General features: G+C 36.3%; 2 protein-coding genes across 2 annotated transcripts; both read right to left on the minus strand.

Annotated features, from left to right (window-relative positions):
* Nucleotides 1–614: 614 nt before the first annotated feature.
* On the minus strand, nucleotides 615–14,088 carry LOC113668192 (DENN domain-containing protein 1B). The gene is made up of 24 exons (XM_027184069.2): nucleotides 13,978–14,088; nucleotides 13,848–13,909; nucleotides 11,539–11,582; nucleotides 11,387–11,436; nucleotides 10,705–10,812; nucleotides 10,477–10,546; nucleotides 9,769–9,864; nucleotides 9,276–9,329; nucleotides 8,642–8,703; nucleotides 8,398–8,446; nucleotides 8,176–8,225; nucleotides 7,960–8,010; nucleotides 7,784–7,829; nucleotides 7,372–7,473; nucleotides 6,680–6,805; nucleotides 6,492–6,520; nucleotides 6,003–6,075; nucleotides 5,353–5,437; nucleotides 4,544–4,593; nucleotides 4,186–4,212; nucleotides 3,862–3,963; nucleotides 3,187–3,303; nucleotides 2,563–2,829; nucleotides 615–2,043 (listed from the first exon to the last, which is right to left on the minus strand). The coding sequence occupies exons 1-24, from the start codon at nucleotides 13,992–13,994 to the stop codon at nucleotides 1,264–1,266; spliced, it is 2,517 nt and encodes an 838-aa protein (XP_027039870.2). The 5' UTR covers nucleotides 13,995–14,088; the 3' UTR covers nucleotides 615–1,263.
* Nucleotides 14,089–15,959: 1,871 nt separating this feature from the next.
* On the minus strand, nucleotides 15,960–19,359 carry LOC113668218 (histone H3, embryonic). Its single transcript, XM_027184101.2, has 5 exons — nucleotides 19,108–19,359; nucleotides 18,026–18,126; nucleotides 16,986–17,063; nucleotides 16,600–16,637; nucleotides 15,960–16,302 (listed from the first exon to the last, which is right to left on the minus strand). Exons 1-5 carry the CDS (start codon nucleotides 19,247–19,249, stop codon nucleotides 16,206–16,208), a joined length of 456 nt encoding a protein of 151 aa, XP_027039902.2. The 5' UTR covers nucleotides 19,250–19,359; the 3' UTR covers nucleotides 15,960–16,205.
* Between the last annotated feature and the right edge of the window lie 423 nt (nucleotides 19,360–19,782).

Consider the following 19,782-nt stretch of genomic DNA (forward strand, 5'->3'; position numbering starts at 1 on the left):
GCTCTAATTTTCTGAGGTAGTTACCATTTCTTATTACAATCATATTATTGTACTTAGAATAAAATGCTATGGTTTCAAATCTTTCAGTTTTCAGCCTGTGAAAATTTGCAAAAACACATTTTTCGTTTCGTTTGACTGAGAAGACCGCCCATATTTCCTAACATCTTAAGTTCACAATTCTTCTGCGCAAAATTGGTTACATCTCAATCTAGCAACCAATCTACTGCATTTATAAACTGTTTCGTACTTTCCATCTAAGTTCCACAATCTTATTTTGGGGAAAATCCATGACAGGACTTGGAAACATGACCAACCTGCTATCCGGCCGATTATAATTTTAAGAGCACAAATAGTGCCTAGGAAGTGCTTTCACAACAAAGCAGTGTTTGTTTCGAATTTATCAAATGTTGACAACCTTGAATCTTAATTAGTTCACTTAAGAAACAAAACTTCGTATTGAAAGAAAAAGAGGCATTGTATCGTGATCGAAACATGCTTATCGAGTTGATTCCGCTGGATTACGTACTGTTTCAAAGTTGCAAGTGGAAAAAGAGTATCGCTCACGCCCAGTTAAGTGAACATATAATCAGCTACAAGCTAGAGACTGCTAAAAATATTAAGAATATAATTTATTTTACAATAGCCCCTTCTGGAAAGCATGTTATATTATACCTTTAAAATATTTTTTTGTCATTGTGAATTTCACTCAACCGAAGCTCTTGTTAAAACTTTCTTCTACCACTAAACCCACAAAGGCAACACCAGATTGCACGGCGAATTCGTTGGTTTTAGAAAACATAAATGGAAACAATATTAAAATATTGAATAAATCCCCTCGCAACACATCTAAATGAAAATCAAACAATACAAATCCAATAAATTTTCGTTTCAAAATAAAACAGAGGAAAAATGATCTTACCAAGATCGAGATACATATCTTAAAATAAGATGTACTTACAACAAGCAATGTTAAGATATATCTTTAATCTTGTGTTTGTTTTCCGGTTATTAGACGTGGATGATTCCCAACAAGTTTAAATGACCGTAGAATATAAACAAGAACGGGATCGACCCAAAATATTTCCATACAAATTTGTCGTGGGCGTAAAATAGGCAGCTACTTGATTTACATTCTACATATTTGAATTTTACAACAACGAGAATGAAGTCGATGATTGAAATTCAAAAAGTCACTCGCCAGCATTTGACGACCGAATAAAAGTAATTTTATGAGAAATTTTCATACTTAACATATTATATACATTAATCAAAGTTAACCCAACTTTGCTGGGAATTAGAAGTACCACTTTGTTTATCGCACTTGATTTCTTCGCTCTTGGTATCCAAATTTTGGTTGACTTCTAGCGCTTGGTTACTCTTTGGCACATTGTGATCAGGACCACTGTCTCTTCTAATTTCCAAGAGAGATAAATCCACAGCACCTATATGATTCGACGTCGAGACACTTTGTGGAAGTTCAGCTTCATTTCTATTATTTACTAAATTTGGATTTGCGTTACTGCTATTTTGTGCTCCAGTACCCACTTCAAGAGACTTAACGTCCGTCTCAGGAAACAAAAACTCTTGTGCATCAATCGGAAGTGACGCCATCGTGTCTCGTAATAATGATAACGACACTGGCCTCAATGGAGAAATCGTGTCATCAATTTGAGCACTTTCTAATATATCGTCCACTGATTTGGGTGGCTTCGTCGCACTTGACGTTGATGTAACATTATCCCCCATGTGTGCGTTTTCTAATAGAGGGTTCGCTGAGTCTTGAGGCTTTCTCTTTACCGAAGCTGGTCTCTTTGGAACTGGTGGTTTTGGTCGTGACGGAGATGATTTGCTCCTCTCTACTGACGTTTCATTACTCTCTGAACTATGCCTAGTTGAATTTGATCGTCTTACGTTTATGTCTACATCCTCATAGCTAAAGGTTCCCGAGGGAGTGATGTCTCCAGCAGAGTATTCATTTATGGATGTTTCTAGGGGTAGGAATGAATTTGTATCCTCGCTGGATGTATTTAAAGAGCCCATTTCCTGCAAGAAGAAGTAGTTTGCGTTTATTGTAATAAGGGCAGTATAATCGATCATACGAAGTAGCTCAAGTAAGTTTGGTAAAAGGAGCCCGTTTTTCCTTGAAATAAATAACGTCTATACCACAGCTTGACAAGCAATCAGCGATAATTACAAAATTCTCTTAAATGGGCTTTACTTTCGCTCAAATGTTTCTTACTTTACACTAAAGATATAAACTAACATCAGAAAACTTGACAATGTAACATGCCAATTTTAACAGGGGTAAAACTCAACCAACCGCTCAAAAGCAAAACCTCCAGCTTTGCCAAACACCTCGCTTATCATTCAAGCGGAGACTAAGAATTAAGAAACTTCGATCATCTCAACTTTCAAAACCCACATTAACCTTGACACCTCTTCGACAAAGATCGCAAAGATTACCCTTATCTACGTTTCGGTTTTGAAGAACTATCCCTTCTTCGACGCATTTCAGTTCAAACCGCAAAACCATTCATTAATATATCCCCGAAGAAAACTTACCAAAGAATCAGTCGAGCCTTGTGTCATATCACAAGCATTTGACGAATTTGGAATGTCATCCAGTGAGATGAGTTCGGCCACAACAGGTTCCAATGACAGATTAGGGGCACTGCTGCGTGCAACCAGCTTAGGGGAGAACTTTCCCTCCGCTGTTGACATGACTGAAGCGCGAGGGCGCTTGGCAGAAGCGCTGTAAGGACTTGGCCGAGGCGGAGGAGGTCTGGGTGGGCGCTCCTTTGCGCCACTTTCCAGTTTGAGTTTTTCGAACTAAAACACAAGCAGTCCAAGAAATTTAGTCATTATATGGGTGTATGCAAGCATAAAAGGGGCCTAATTTACATTGGAGATTCATTACACTACATTTGGAAATAATAAAATGGTAGCGTTTAAGATGTTGTCCTTAAAGAGGACCTGTCCGAAATACATTTGGCCAACCATTGTATCAACCACACAAACAACAACAACAACAACAACAACAATAACAACAACCACCACAACAACTAAGACGGTATCAACAACTGTTCTAAGGAGACGCTCCCGCAGTCAAAATAATTCATGGATTGTTCTACAAGGGAAAATGAATCACCTGGCTTTAATTGTACTTTGAGCATAGATCTTATTTACCTCAACAGGCGAAATTGTTCTTCTCTTGTTAAAAGGTGAAAGTCTGTAAACTGAGAACGACTTGAATTCCGGATTGGTATTTGATCTCTTCTGTTCTCCTGCATACTCGTCCTCATCCTATAAGAAGAGCATTTCCTTCTTCCATGCGCACACTTCTATTCATTATTCTAATCTATTACTATGTACGAGTTCTTTGTGTGTTACCACAACTGTAAGGTTGTCCCTATGAAATACGGTACACGTTTCAATTTTGCTATTTACATTCATTCATCTCATCACCACAAATAAAGAATTACACAGTGAACAGGTAGCGTGGAAAGACAACCATTGGGCTTACGACATTCGTGTTAGCTATTCACAATCTCGAGAGATGTACGTGTGTGTGTATATAAAACATTGATTGATGGCCTAACATAGGCCAACACAGAAAGTATATGTTTATACCATAATCTATCATACTCCTTTAAGATTGATCGCTACGTCAGAATTGGTGTATTCTTGTAAAGTTAAGCTTGAGAGTGGAGCCAAACTTTGCGAATTCTGAAGAGAGACTTAAAGCAAGAAAGACAACAGACCACCAACGAGAAGTCGACGTAAATTGCTGAACAACTTACAGCCACAATAAAAAAAAAAACAAGGTTTTCTTTGAGAATTTACAAAGTAATATCGTTCTACCTTTCCCTTCAGTATATCCGCTAAATCAGCTCTAACTGATTTAATTCCATCCTTCGCAGTTTTCCATTTATTCTTGCACTGTTTCTTCACCATGTTACCAGCCTGGATAAGAAATCATAAAATTAAAAAAGTAATATACAATGCAAGTATGGCATGACAAGCTAAACAAGGCCCAATCAAGAAATAATGAGATCTTAAAAAAACATCTTAAGATACGGAAATTTCAATGATGGCTAAAAAGTAGAATTTTCTTCATCTGCGACATTACCGATAGACTCAAATTACTTCTTGAGAAAGGCAAAAACTGTGAAGTCATTAGTTTACCTTATCGAGGAAAGCACCGCCAGATTTCTGCAAATGAAAAACGCACAGGTTCAATGTCACTGAAAGAGAGAATTAGTCTACATGGCCGGCGAGAAGGGAGAATAGGCTTCCTAAAGAATACTCAGTTCAAGCGGTAACTCAAAGCTCATTGTCACGGAGCTTTAGAGCCCTTTTCGACTGTGTTGTAAAAGTTAACGAGAACTCAGAGAAAAAAAAAAACAACTACTCAGCAATACAAGCTGACGGCATTTTAATACTTCTCTCACTATGGTTGTTCTTAGCTTATGTCAACTGAAAAGTCTACAGTAAAAGAACATCCAAGACAACAGTTTGATCAGAAGTGCCATTCTTCAAAAACCTTAGTTTCATTCATCCACGACTGATACTGTGATTTCCAGCTTCCTTTATCTGCAAAAAATAACACATCGAAAAACAAATGGTGTTGGTAAAATCATTAAACCACGCTTATAAGGTTTCGGACCACTTGGAAGAGTTTTCGGCCTTTGCACCACTGCTGTTAAAAAAATAATAAAATAAGCAGATCGGCAGAACGACATAACACCAGTGCATCGGATATATAAGAATTCCCCTCCCTCCCTTCCTCCCTCTCCCCTCCCCCCCCCCCCCCCATTCCTTTTTGGTAGCCATCAGCCACTTGGCACAAGCAAAAAAATAGCTACGCTGTTTATAAATATATAAATTGAATAAAAAATGTTAATGAGGACTTGAATTAAAAACCCATCCGGTACGCTACGCATCTAAGCCTGTAGAAAGCATTCGAGGTGTGTTTCGAAGCCTCTACACTCAGGGTCGGCCAGGGTTTTTGGGTATTCGGTATTCAGGGGCGTTTTAAATCGGGTATACGGTATATTGCAGCTTAAATATGGGTATTCAGTATATCACTTTCTTTGAATTTCAGGTATAAAGTATTCAAAGCTTCGATTATTTTTGGGTATATTTGGAGGAATTTGGGGTATTTTGGGGTATTTTGTCGATTTTTTTTCGGGTATATTGGTATTCCACTACCCCCCCTGGCCGACCCTGTACACTGATGAGATAGCAAGGACACGTATTCCAGATTAATGGAACAATCACAACGCAGTGCTCAGCACCAACGAAAAAATTGGTATCACGAGATGTTTAAGACTTAAAATATAGATTGCTTACTTTCAGCCTGTAAACCGATTTGTTCTTCAAAAGCATCGTTGAATCCTCTTCCTTCATTTAACATGTCTAGTCTTTCTGCAATAAACTGTAAAAATTACAACACATGAGCCCACTGTTCAAAAACCTTAGACGAAAATGTATTCATTACTAGTGTAGTATCCCCTGCCATGTTTAGCTTATAAACTCAAGTTCCTCCGAGCCCAGAGGAGGAGGAGCCCTTTCAGCTGGACAATTAACAGTATTCTTCGAACTGATGAACGCTTACAGTAAATTTTACCACAACATAGAGTCAATTCTCTCGTTACCGCAAAAAGTAAACAAAAATGCACAAAAATGGACTCGATACTATTAATAGTCAAACTCACTGTAAACACAAGTGCCCTGTATAAAACGCGGGGAAAAATCACTAGGAAGCCTTTTGCACTCAACCGTTGCGAAAATCGCGGGAATTTAATCTTAACCAATCACTGAGCTTCAAATGCAGAGTGCGCGTGGCCGCCGAGAGTAAGACCAAAATGGTGGACATCAATCGACTTTGTGAACTGCGATCTCCTTCGTTCTCACCTCCTAAATTGCGTGGTAAAACGCTACTTTTCTTCTATGCATGGGAAAAGATGCTTTTCGATGGAAAGGTGAGGCTAAGTTATTACCTGTTCAAATATTTGCAGCTGAAGAATGAATTCCAGCAACTGTCTTTTACTGTTAGACTTTGACTGGACAAATCTAAGACAACGAACAGAAAAAGTCGTTACAATCACACAAGTTAGGTTCATTTACTCATAAATTTTTCTTATTTTTTGCTCGAAGGGATACATGAATTTTTTTTTCAACCCGAGTACGAAAAAGAGTGACAGACACCTTTAGGACAAACGCTTCGAAAACATGTAATGTTTTTCTTAAGGTTAAATTTTCTCTATGTTCTCCTTCACGCCTGGCTTGTCATTTGTAGGGCTGGTTTTACTCGGCCGTGAGAGAAAACGAGCCTTGAACGAATCAATCCGAGGACTGATAGCCTCTATGTGGATATCCCACCAACATCTAGGTTTGAGGTCGTTTCCTCCTTTGTGTGTTTAATTTTACAATGCAGTTCAATAAACAAATGCAGTTGAATCTATTACTACAGGAACATGGATACTTACGAGTCCCTGTCGAAGACAATCTTTTCGCCCTAAAAGTGTTTAATATAAATGCAAATGTTCATTTGTTGACTCACAAAATTTCCTTTGCTCAAATTACTCAAAACCCCAAAGATACAATCAATGCTACTCCATTAATGAAAAAAGCAAAAACACTGAGGTAAGATAAATTTTTGTAACATCATACTCACAGTCTTGAGCCGTAAAGCATCTCTGTAGCATCCTATAAGTGACACCATGGCACATAAAAAAGCCCTTGAAACATGGTCATCAATTGGATAAACAGGTTTTTTAAGGGTGCTCTTGAGAGTCGATAACTGAAATGGAAGTGTAGCCACTCACAAGTCCTTACATTTATGTTTATATGTATTTATACTTGATTGACCACTCCCCAAATGGAGCTTTCCAGGCCAGTAAGAACAAATTGGACCCAAACATTGTACAAAAACATAATCTTTAAAAACCTCAACTGGCAAGAGGCAGACCAGTTGGCTATATACAAAGTACAGCAAAGGAGTTGAACACAGGGAAAGCAAGAACAAACTCAGTGAGTAGCAAGGTGGAGTCCTTGAACCTGGGACCACCAGTTTATAAGCCCCACCCCCTAACCACTAAGTCACACTGCCTCCTATCAATCCTATGATCCTGTCTCATTCTATTCCAGCTTTCCCTGGAATATCAATTACCAAAAGATACCTTTAATAAAAGCTCCCAAGTAACAGCTACACAAATGTGGTCAGGTGTCTGAGCAGTAAGCTGGGAAATGATCATTCTGTTAAGGAGCCCACAAGCTTAACACACATCTCATTACAAAAGATAATTGTACTGTTACTAAACTGAAACTTTGTTAGGCAATTAGCAATAGTCAGTAATTGAAACTTACTGCATCAGAAGGAAGCTGTGCTACATCATCAAATGGACTTTCTATTGTATTTGTATCAGCATCAAAAATAACAACTTCATCAAGTGGCATTAGACGAACTTTCTAAAAATGCATAGCAAAAAAAGGAACATTAATCTCAAATTCAAATACATTCAGGACACTAAAACTTTTAACAAACAGATTCCATGAAATTTAAACAAATTGCATTCAAAAGCCACACATTAAAATATCTATCAATCTACAAAGACACATGATGCAATGGCTTAGAAAGTCTCCACTCAAAATAGCCGTTGAGAGACTGCAAATTAGTTAGTGAGTATGTTTGTTTTTTTTGTATGGATCTGTGACTGACTACTTGTTTACGTTTAAGCCCTAATTAATTTTAAAAATTCACTTAACTTTTAGTACATACCGGCATTAGTGATGAATGAACTCCCACCAAAAATGGCATTGGTGCACTGTTAAAGATATGTAAATATGTTATTATCTTATTACCATATATTTGCTAGTGTTATGGTACTGATTTTTTTATTACAAAAAATCAAAATTGTCAGTGTAAAAGCTGTAAGCCATTGTTTACATACTAACCAACAGTAGTCCAACAGATGCCGTGGCACAATAGGAACAAACATGTGTTGCCTATAAAATGATGAAAAAGTATTATAATCACAGCATACTGAAAATGTGCACCACTAACAAAAAAGCATTTACCACACCACTTTGAATCTAGAGAAAGCCAACCATCTTCTTTAATGATGCATAATTAAGGTATGATCTGGTGTGAGGGAAGGAAATAAAACCTACCAGTGCATCGGATATAAAAGGGATGATGCTCCATATGTACAAGCAGTTAGCTGAAAAAGAATATTGATTTTGATGAACAATGAGTCGAAACAGTTTGTGCCTCTAATAATACTGCAAAAACTTTTTAGTTACTAAACACAACAGCAAGACTTTCCTTCTAGGAAATCTTGTTTTAAAGTGTAAACAATACACAATTATTTAAATAATGCAGAATCAACATACCAAATTAAGCTTCTTGGATGTCACTATTATTCTTCTTTCAAAGAACATACTAAGAGAGAGAATTGTAAAGTACTATCAACACAAACATACACCAGTTAATCAAGGTGAACTTATCAATTGGCAAGTGGCAAGGAGTCCAGGAACCTGGAAATATCTACACCATGACAGCAAACAGTCATTTAGATATTTAAATGCAAAAAGTACAAAATGTACATGTACTATGTAGCAGTAAAGGAACCTTTACCTGGCAAATATAAAAATCATATTTGAGGGATGGACAGCGGCAAAGTAATCTGTCAGGTTCCTCTGTAAAACCAAACAAACAAACATACCCATCATTTGTTAAATGCCTTTAATCTTACTGGGTTATAATGCCCCCACTTGCCACTGCATTATTTCAGGAAAATAAATTATATCCTTCATGAGATTGACATAAATTAAGGACAATCTCATTAATTCAAGATGAGTTAACTTTTGCTGCCTTTGTTTCTGTGCTTTTAATCGAGAGGCTCATTGATATCACCATTGTTGATCTCCATCATTTTGGCCCCAAATTCTCCATACTGTACACTCCAGTAAATTTTGGTAGTGGAATTAATGGCTATTCATCTTAGGTACTTTATTTTAACAAAGGACAGTAGAGAGAATGCTCCTTGTGAGGCATTAATTTCCTATGTTAGGATATACAGTATTTTAAATCCCATTCAATTTCAGCACTATACCCTTCTTAGAACTCTTTACACACATTTAACAAAAGGTTACCTTTCTCCTTAAAATTAAGTCATAAATCAGGGCACCAAGGCAGGATGAATAATTTGCCTATTTAACTATTTCAAGTTGATAAAACATGACACAGCTAGTAGCTTCAAGGCACTCACATCATCTGGTATACTGGGTAGCTTAGTAGTGTCTGGCACAACAAAGGAAATATCCTAAAATGTAACAAAAATAACATTGTATTAATTTAAAAATTAATGAACTCTATGAGAAAAAATAGTAGGTTAAAGGATGCTAATCCCAAATTACAAAACTTGAAATATCAGCAAACATACTGTTGTTTTACTAACTCTTATGAAGGCTTATATTTTTGAACCACAATACAGCTTCAGTTAGAAGCCATCAAATGATCAATCACACTGTTCTTTTATAAATTTTTGAGGCAACACAAGGCTGCTATGGACTTGAAAAAATTAGGAACCACTCAACAAGTTGATTACCCCTATTCCTTACTAGGCAGCTAGGTACTGGTTGAAACTATTAATTAAACAGGAACCTGCCTACATGATTGAAATCAAAACAATTTTTTAAAACAGTTGTTTTATCCTCAAACAATCTTCACCACTCATAAGATACATTTGTGTGGTAACTTACTCTTTTGCCTCCATCCACTGCAACAGATAACTTGGAGCCTGGTTCTTTAGGTGCTTGACCATATAGATGATTCAGTATTGGAAGTATGGCATTAATCTGTATATTGCATAACAAAATGTCATAAATGATAGACACTATTCCATTTCTATTTAAAGCCGGAAAAAAAACTCAACTTAGACTCTTAAAATTCAGCAAACTTCACCAAACAAAAAACTATGTAGTACACAACACAACTCACAGTGTGCCAATATATATTACAATATTGATACCAAGCTTGCTTGTGTTTCAGTACAATGCTCCTACACAAAACTAATTTACTTCATCAACAATAGCATGAAAACTTTCTCCAGTTTATATATCACAGCTTAATTAGCTTACACTGGACAGCAAAAATACACTATAACTCAAAATTGCTTCCTTTGGCCAATATATAACATTAACTGCTGCTTTAGAAATCTAGAGCTATGAAAATTAAACAACACTTTTTGTTTTCCCTAAAGGCAAATGCTGAAAGTGAAGATACCACAGTGAAAATAGCTATTAAATAGACATAGATAATACATGCACAATTTAAATTTTCTACCTTAAAATCTTTGTTCATCAAACAGAAAGAATGTCATTGTATTCTCAAATTGTCAACTGTTACAAAATAATATGTTCTAACAGTACACAAAAAGCAAATAAGCATAATTATGGAACCTTTTTTACCTCATTTTCTCTCTTCAAGTCTGAAATCCTATTCAGAAGCTCATAAAAAAATTTAAACCACGGCAAATAGCTGAAATCAGAGGTGAAACTATCAATGTCATGTTTTACCTGAAAAAACAAACTTAATTATTTTAATCAGTTAACAGCTGTAGTTTAATATTTAAAAAACAACAACAAAACAATTATGCCAGTGTTAAAAATACTAAATCATCTGTTCAAGTATAATACCTTAAAATGCAGAGGCAGGTCTTGACATCTGGAGAATAGCGGCAAAACCCAAATCTATACTTTCCTTCAATATCAGTGAGAACAAAAGTGTAGTGCTGGACAGCTTCCCTGTAAAGAAGAAAACATTTTGTCTACTTCTCATCACAAACCTGTTGCTGATAACATTACCTTGAAATAGCACACTAGCTTAACCCTTTTGATTCCCAAGATGTAACCCATAACTATCCCTTCTTAAGTTAATACATTTCCAAATAAACTAATTGAGAGGATTTGATAATTTTCACAATAACCAATCAGAGTAAAAGAAGATGTCCAGAGGAACCCATGAGAACTCAAGGTAAAAACAAGCAATCATCTCTAAGGGCCAGAAAACTCAAGAGTCCAAACCGCAGTTGGTTTTGGTTTGCAACTGATTAGTCTGAAAACTCATGCTAGTTTTCTGGACTAATCACACACACATAGTGAGGCAAAACAAAACTAAAGCAATCCATGATTAATTTTGACACTTTGATGAAAATTGCTTGATCACCCTACAGCTGATAAGTTTGTCCCACCTCATTTCCTCCATGAAAGATAAACTATGGTATGATAAGGAGAAGTTGATCACTTTCAGTGTTTAAAAGGTTGAGGAATATTCATTGTAAACATTTACAACTTACAACATGATTTGATGTATACTTACGAACTTGTGACACAAGGATAGCAAAACTGAGGAATTGCCTTTAATGCTTCCTGAAAAAGGTCAATTCAATTTTAAATAAGTTGTCATCTTGACAACAAGATAAGGTTACACTATCTGTTCTCACATTTGGTGGCATTTGATCAAACACCTACTTTTTCATCAAAATCTGTGGGATGAATAAACTTTGTTTCTGGACCTACAAGAAAACCAATGCATCAAGTCAGCAAATGTAAAAATTGAAAAGGCACAAATTATCATAACAACCAATGCCAGGTCCTGTTAAAGACTTTCAGGAAGTAATCTTAATAACCTGATTGAAGTATATGACTACATAGGAGGTGGGGTTGGACAGTTAGATGTCAGAATAAAAAATAAACAACTATACGAAAATTTATTTCTTTTTTCAATATTCCAAAAAAAGGTCGAAAATGACACTCTTGACATGTGGTTTTGTCTTATTGGCTGCTCACCTATGAACTAGTCAATAAGTTCACAAAAAAAATACTGTTCACTTGTGTGGTATATCGTAAAAAGGAATTCCAATTTGGAGCCACTGGGCCCTTCTTCCTAGCCTTTGGAACCCCCGTGGAGCAGCTTTGGTTCAGACACTCATCAAGCCATTTTCCAAACTCGATGTAGCACCAAATATGAAAATGTAATGAATTCTTAATGTTCCTAACTCTGCTGGAAACCTAGAATTGTATTGAAATCTGTCATCTGATCCAACGTGTATACTTCAGCTCCTAAATAGTTTGGTGGTCAATTCATACCTCACTGTAACTATTGCACATTAAAATTGGTCATTAAATTTTTAAAATATGCACAATACTTTTGTATAATGTAAAAAAATATGTCTGCAAAAATCCCCATAGGGAAAAAGAGCCCCATTAGCTGGAAGGATAGCATAACTTTTGCTGAATTTGATTACCATACTATTTGCAATGAATTACGGTTAGATTGCTCCATGGTTAGATCGCTCCAAGTCAGATCACTCCATACCGAAGTCAGATCGCTCCACTCGAAAGTTAGTTTGCTCCATCAAATAAGTTACTTTGCTCCATACATAAGTTACTTCGCTCCATACATAAGTTACTTCGCTCCATGAAGAAAACTAACGTGGAAGGTTGATAAAAGACAGAAGGATAAGGGAAAAGAAAAGAAAGAGTATTGTAACGCGACTAAAGACTCGCCATTTTTAACCGGAGTCAAACCCAGTCTCACTCATCATTTATTACACACTGAAACACTTATTTCATCATTGGTAATTCGCTTTGGTGGGTTCAAGTGAACGAATCGTCGCTCACTTTATATTTCAGCAACTTGATCGCAAGCAACATCATCAACTATAAACTACAAAGATCAGAAGTAAGTTAGTTTATTAGTTTTCTACGTTCATTACACACTGAAACACTTGTTCCAACATCGGCAATTCACTTTGGTGGCCTCAAGTTAGCGAATACGTCGATCAGCAACTCGATCGCAAGACGCAATACACATCATCAACTATAAACTATAAAGATCAGAAGTAAGTTAGTGTATTAGGTTTCTACATGGAGCAAAGTAATTTATGTATGGAGGGAAGTAACTTATTTGATGGAGCGAACTAACTTTCGAGTGGAGCGATCTGACTTCGGTATGGAGCGATCTAACCATGGAGCGATCTAACTGGATACCTTTGCAATTGTAGCAAAAAAGCAAATAGCATACGAACAACTTCCCAAACATTCTATCATGAAGATTTTTTAACTTTAGTCTAGATATCATCTAGTCAGACTACAAACACCAAAGGAAATGATTTCCAGTTCATAAACCATGCGATCGAAAACAGTAAAACAAAGGAAACGAAAGTACTTAACATCATGTCGAGTGTAAATACATGCAATTCGACTTTTTCATTGTGTTTAAATATAAACATTGCAAGAAACGATCACACTTATGTACGTTCACTATTTATATTTGATAACAATGCAGTTTCCGCGATGTAATTATGGGTTTTGTTATTCCCATCACGTAAGGAGGAACTTATATTCTCCCTTCATTCAACAAGTTCAACAAGTGTAAGATCAAAACTCGTTTGTTTCGTGGTCTATATTTTAATTTTTGAATCGCAATAAGTGCATATATGTCCAGATTTCTAGCCAATAATGACACTCCGCCTAGATGGAGCAAGTATTTATTGTGAACTGACAGAAAAACGCAGGTCATCATAAAAACAACAAAGGTCAAAGTATAAAAAATGTTACTCAAGATTTCTAACTACGCGAGCCAATTCACGATACCTCAGATAGGTTAATTTTACACTGAAATGATGCGAGTTTTGAGTCTGTGCACATCTCCTCGGGAATATTACACTATGACATGTTATAAGAGAAATTGTCGCTGAGAGAAAAGAGGTTATAGGACTCGACTGTCTGCACAGAAAAGATTGTATTTCCAGGTGAAATGTACACAGTGACCGTACCTTCACTATCTGTCGGGGCAGCGACTTCCAAAAAGCACTCAAAAATCCTCTCAGGGAAAGGCCTGATTGAAACAAATCAGTTGTCAATAAAAATCAAGATCCATGAGTCACTCTTATGTAAAGCTTTTACCTTAATCTCGAGCCCATTTCGCGCGTTAATCACTGCGGCAAAAGGTAAACTGCGAGTGACTCAACCGGCGGCCATGATCGTGTTATTAAGACCACTTCCGATTCGCTCTGCGCTTGCGTCATATTGGCCGGGGGAGGAAGTTGGGAGGCACCGGAAAGGGCACGTGAAAGGGGTCACATTTGACCGCTCAGCAATCGTGAGTAATAGAATTAAGGCTGAGAAAATAATGTAACAGCATTTGGCGCGCTCAAAACAACTGTTTTTGTATCACTACATCATGAATGAACTGCTAAACTATACAAAATATTTTGGCGCACATGTGAAGTTGTATTCTGTTCCAGAGTCAGCATTGAGGTAGGAGTTGTGGGTTTTGCTGCGTGACTATTTTGCTTTGAATACAGTTTGTGTTAAATGACAATTCATTCATTCACTCTCGTATAGTAAACTAAGTGGTTGTTCGATATCACTGAATACCTTTTAAGGTAATATTTGACATGTATTATGTTCAAAAGGATACCCACTCATTCGAAGATCACAATGGTCCTTTCCATTCTCAAACCGTTTTTCAAGTTATCTTTTGACCGCAACTGATGGTCCAGCCAAAGAACAATGGTCATTTCAACAAAATCTCTTTCACTTCCGATCTGATTTGAGTCGCCGTGGTACCTTGTATAATTCACCGTTCAAGTGTTGCAAACTCCGGAAAGATATTTTAAAATTGTAGGAGAAGTTCAACGCCTGTTATATGAGTGTAATTTTAACAAAGAACAAGACTTACCAAAAAAATCACTTCTGATTTGATCATTAGTTATAGATCTAAGCTTCATATGATTTCAAATTCCTGCACAGTATAAAAAGAATTGGTAACGTTTATTGCGTTTAATTTTTTTGATAGGCTTCTTATGGTTTGCTTTGTTTCGTAGTAGAGGTGCTATTTTCGGCAATCGTACCAGCCCACTTTGGACGGAAATTCTTTTATGAACGGGCTGTATAATCTTAACAACGGTCTTTTTTCATGTCGTTCGTAAAAGACGCGAAAGCGCTGTGGTTGAATAACTGCAAATCACCGTTTTCCGAAACATCATCGCCCCAACTAATACTAAACTGATCAGTCTGGAATGTTTTAATTGCTTGAAAAACTCGAAACCAACGTCAGTCATTAGCAAAGAAAACAATAACAGCAGACGTTTATGTGCACATCAATACATTGTTAACTGATTACACAAAAATACATACAAAAAATACAAATAAAAACAATATACAACTGATTATAAGCCACGCGCACTCCATTGCAGTTTCAGCAACAAACCCTCCTTCAGCGTATATTGTACTTTCGGGAAGCTAAAAAGCACTACCCACCATCAACACTGCATCTAAGCATTTTGTATACAGAAAAGACTAGACTGGCTTTCCAAACCTTTATGTTCGAGTTGGCCCATGATGACTATGCTCCGTATGGGGGCGGGATTGAATGATGATACTCGAAAACTTTTCATCGGCTGTGTAAGCCTCACTAGAGGATCCTTGTTTTTACCACTTTTTGAAAGATGTTCAGGGGTAGTGATTAGCAGAAGAGAAATCTTAACCTGGTCGACGGAGAAAGGAGCTAAGAGTGGGATACATGCAGCGAAACAAAGGTTCGCGTTGTGATAATCAATTAAAACGATTAGGACTATTAAAAACATACACTCAGCCACGAGGTGTAAAGGTTCTAATGACAAAAGTGTTATTGTTATGAAGGTATTTTCAATTAATCTCAAAATAATACGCAACAGTTTTTTTTTAAAGCACACTGGCAAACAGTAACGTACAAACACGAACAATGTAAACGGTCTCTTTCGATTCATCCAATATTTTATAATTTACTTCAGTAGTATTAGAGTTAAGTAGAGCTGCTTTGAACCAAGTGTGGTAAGTCCAACTTGTTTAAAAAAGGTCACTATCAAAAAAGAAACAGACAACTTAAAGACAGTGTACAGTACTTACTCTAGTAAATAATTTTATTTCCTTCTGATGTATGAGTAGTTCCGTTAAATAATTACAGCACTGAGTTCAAACATTCAAAGTGATTTAAAATTTACTTCAAGCATGCATTTAAGTTACATAAAACAAAATAGAAAAACTAAAAGTTGCTCAAAAAAATTACATGAAGTAAAATACATCTTTTTAAAAAATAAAAGTGCTCTTCCATAGTTAGGTTTATGAAGTGATGAAATATTCATTTTCAATCAACCAAGCCCATCATGTCGTCCACGGATTCGCCTGGCCAGCTGCATGTCCCTGGGCATGACAGTGACTCTTTTGGCATGGATGGCGCACAAATTACTGTAAAAGAAACAAGAAAAAACAAAGAGAACAACACAGGAACCAATTGTCATTTAAATCTACATGCATTACAATAAAGAAATAAATACTTCACTCATGCACATTCATTTACATGTGTACATGTAAAATTTCCAAAAAATAACATACAATTAAATTGAAGCACACTGATTATATTACACAAATAAAGAATGTTTGAGAAAGAATTAGTAAACAACTTTAAATGAAGAGAGTAAAAGGGAACAAGGTATGAAAACAAAAAAATAACATTGTGATGGATATAAACAACATGAATGGTACGCATCCTCAAAAAGTCTAACAAGGAATGCTTCTGCTGCCTGAAAAAAGAAACAACAAACATCTTCAAAGAATGTACAACTGTATTAACAAGTGCAGAGTCCTCTATAAACTATTGTGGACAAGTGTTACTGGGTAATAAGTTATAATGAAACATTTTCCAGGGATAATATCACCCAAATAAGTAAAATATCAACGGATAGAAAACCTATTCACCACACCCCCCCCCCTCCCATAGTAACCAGCCTCAAAGTTAAAAATTACTTTTGCACACTATCTACCAAATGTATCACTATGTCTTTTGCACTTCTGCAAATTATTAAACTAACAATGTAGATATACATAGGGTAGAATAAACCATACAGCAAAAATTTCACAGAATTCCTTACCTCCTGTAATGCTAGCAATGCTGTTGCTTGCCACCTTAACTCTACCTGCTGGTAAAACTTGTCAGCAATTTCTCTGACCTATAACAAACAATAAACTAAAATATGTAACCTCTGTACATGTACATATAACTAAAGATAAAAAAGCTTACTTGTATAATTTTGTAATAACATAGCAAGAAAATCTAAACGTTCTAGCCAAGTGATATCAATTACATTATCAAATTGAAAAAGAAAGAGGTAGTTGTGATTAAAATTACCAGTACTGTACCACACAAGGTCCACTAAAGGATTCAATCATATCAGTAACTAAGTTTATGGTTAAGAAGTTGTTGAGAATCACTAAAAAGTCTCTGTACATTACAAATATTCTGCAAATGGTTAGTGACAAGAAAAATAACAACGCATTAAAGTTCTCTTATTCATTGAAAGCAATTAATATAGAAAAAGGATGTGATGATAGATGATAACCAGGTGGATGAGGCCTCTATTCTAAAAAGTCTGGTGTGTTAAACTCTCAAAAGTTATACAAGTCAAATAACCCTATACCAAAGTTCAATTCCAGTGCAGTGACATCTAGGCTTAGTAGAGCAGAGCCCCATGAGAGTTCAATTTCTATATCCAGTGGCCCATTTCTGGGTTGCAATGATCCTTTTCAATGCAAGAAAGGCTATCAGTGTGCCACTATTCATATAATTTTACCCTGAATTCAATCTAATTTTCAAATGTGAGAATTATGCTGGGAATAAAAAACAAAGATACTTCATGTAATTCAGAAATGGCCACTTCTGTTTCAACACCAAGGTCATGAATATGAAAAGAAACAAACTAAGAATTTTGCTTTAGACCAAAATAAAGGGGATGACTGCAGTGACCAGTTATAACATTGAATAAAACCATTACAATGCTTGTTGCTGGTAACATTATGCTGAAAGTTGAACCTTAAATTTTTAAATGATAAAAGTGATATTGCAGCACTTAAAAGTTTCTTAATACAACACCAAACTTTGCAACATTCATGTTTAACTTAACATCAAACTTACCACCCTGAAGAAAGGACTTTTTCTGAGTAAGAGATGAGTTGTCTTTTGGTAATGTTTAATTTCCATCAGAGCTCTAGTCCCTGGTCTATATTTCCTCCTTTCTACAATCAAATTGAAAGACAACACGAAAGAAAGAAATTTTGTTAATCACTTAGAGCAGAATGGATTACACTCTTACCATAAGACAAGTGTATGTGTTAAAATACATTTGCTAACAATAATTATTTACATGTCAAAATAACATTGTCACACTCAAACATTAACTTTATTCCCAAGGTGTCAGTAGACCCAAACCCTGAGAGCAAGGCTTGTTTTAGATTATGATTTTTTATCCCCCTCCCTACTAAAAACTGTGGTGTACAGTCAATGGGCACTTCCAGTATATACATTTGAATATTGATATAAAAACTGTGAAGAGTAAATTACTGTCATCATGGTTACAATGTTTGTCATTGTGACAGACTTCCATACAGAGATTTTTACTGAACCTCCACTTATTGAAATTTTGCATGACCCAATGAGACCAAAGAATATTTCCACAAGCAATTTCATGACCTTCTCACAAGCAATGACATGACTTTTTCAGGGAAAAAGGGCTGACAAATTCAATCCGGTACAGGAAATCTCACTTTGAACACCATGCTGGAATTTTCTGATGATTAACTTTGATAGGATAAATGTTTAGATAGTTTTCTCCCGAATCATACCACTCTCGTTGTCTTGCGGAAAAGCGTATGAAGTGAATGGACCGCATGCACCTGTTTTCTTCTTGCAATGTATTGAAATTACTAGCTTTAATCACGAGAGAACGCGGCTCTAGGTACTGTTTGATTCTCAGTTATTTTAATATTTACGATATCGCATTAAACCTTCTGTCCGCAATTTCGTGCACAAAGTGGGCATGTTGTTTGTCCAATTACCTGTCTGATTTCGATAACGTTTTGATCTATTAAAATATGACGGATAACTCCAGGTCTAAACATAAACCGACAAGTCTTTCATCAGTCATGCCATTTTCTTTCATCATAACGACAAAGTAGTTAGAAAATAATGACATGTAAATTTTGATCAAATCAGCTTACTTCGTGCACTGCCTTCATCAACAGGAGCTGATCTTTTAGCATTACTGTATATCACTTCAGCTGTTGAGAAACTGCGCTTCTGGGGGCTTTTCCCTTTCCTTTTGTCACTATGTGATTTTTTTTCAACCGCATTTCGAACCATAACTGACACTTTCTACGCACTAGTGGAACGCTTCAATTTCCCGCTTGTCATGCAGCCGCGCCAAGTCTTGATGCAATAGACAAACTGTACGGCGTCCATGCGCACGATTCATAGGGTCAGCGGACGCATCATGAATGAGGATCAAAACACTTACATGGAACGAACTGTCTCAGATCCATAAAGTAGTGTATCTTGCTGAGCGGGCCTCACCTGTAACATTAGAAGCAGCTTCGGGCCTTACCTGTAACACTATAAGCAGCTTTAATCTGCTTACCTAACAATACGTTTTCATTTCACAACGAATGTAAATCTTGAACCGGCAATTTCTACCGGAGAGTGTCTGTGGGACAATATAAGTTTAATCAATGGTTTCCATGACTGATCTCATGAGGTAGCTAAACTTTATCTTGCAGCTACAGAGGTGCACGCATATACATGTATACCAATGGAAATGGAATTTATCTTCAAATATTTATATGAAAAGCTATTCCCATACTTAATATTGTCTTGAATTTGATTTGCACTGCGACTAT

The sequence above is a fragment of the Pocillopora damicornis genome, chromosome 4 (genome assembly GCF_964200805.1).
Source record: "Pocillopora damicornis chromosome 4, jaPocDami1.2, whole genome shotgun sequence".
Classification (NCBI taxonomy): domain Eukaryota; kingdom Metazoa; phylum Cnidaria; class Anthozoa; order Scleractinia; family Pocilloporidae; genus Pocillopora; species Pocillopora damicornis.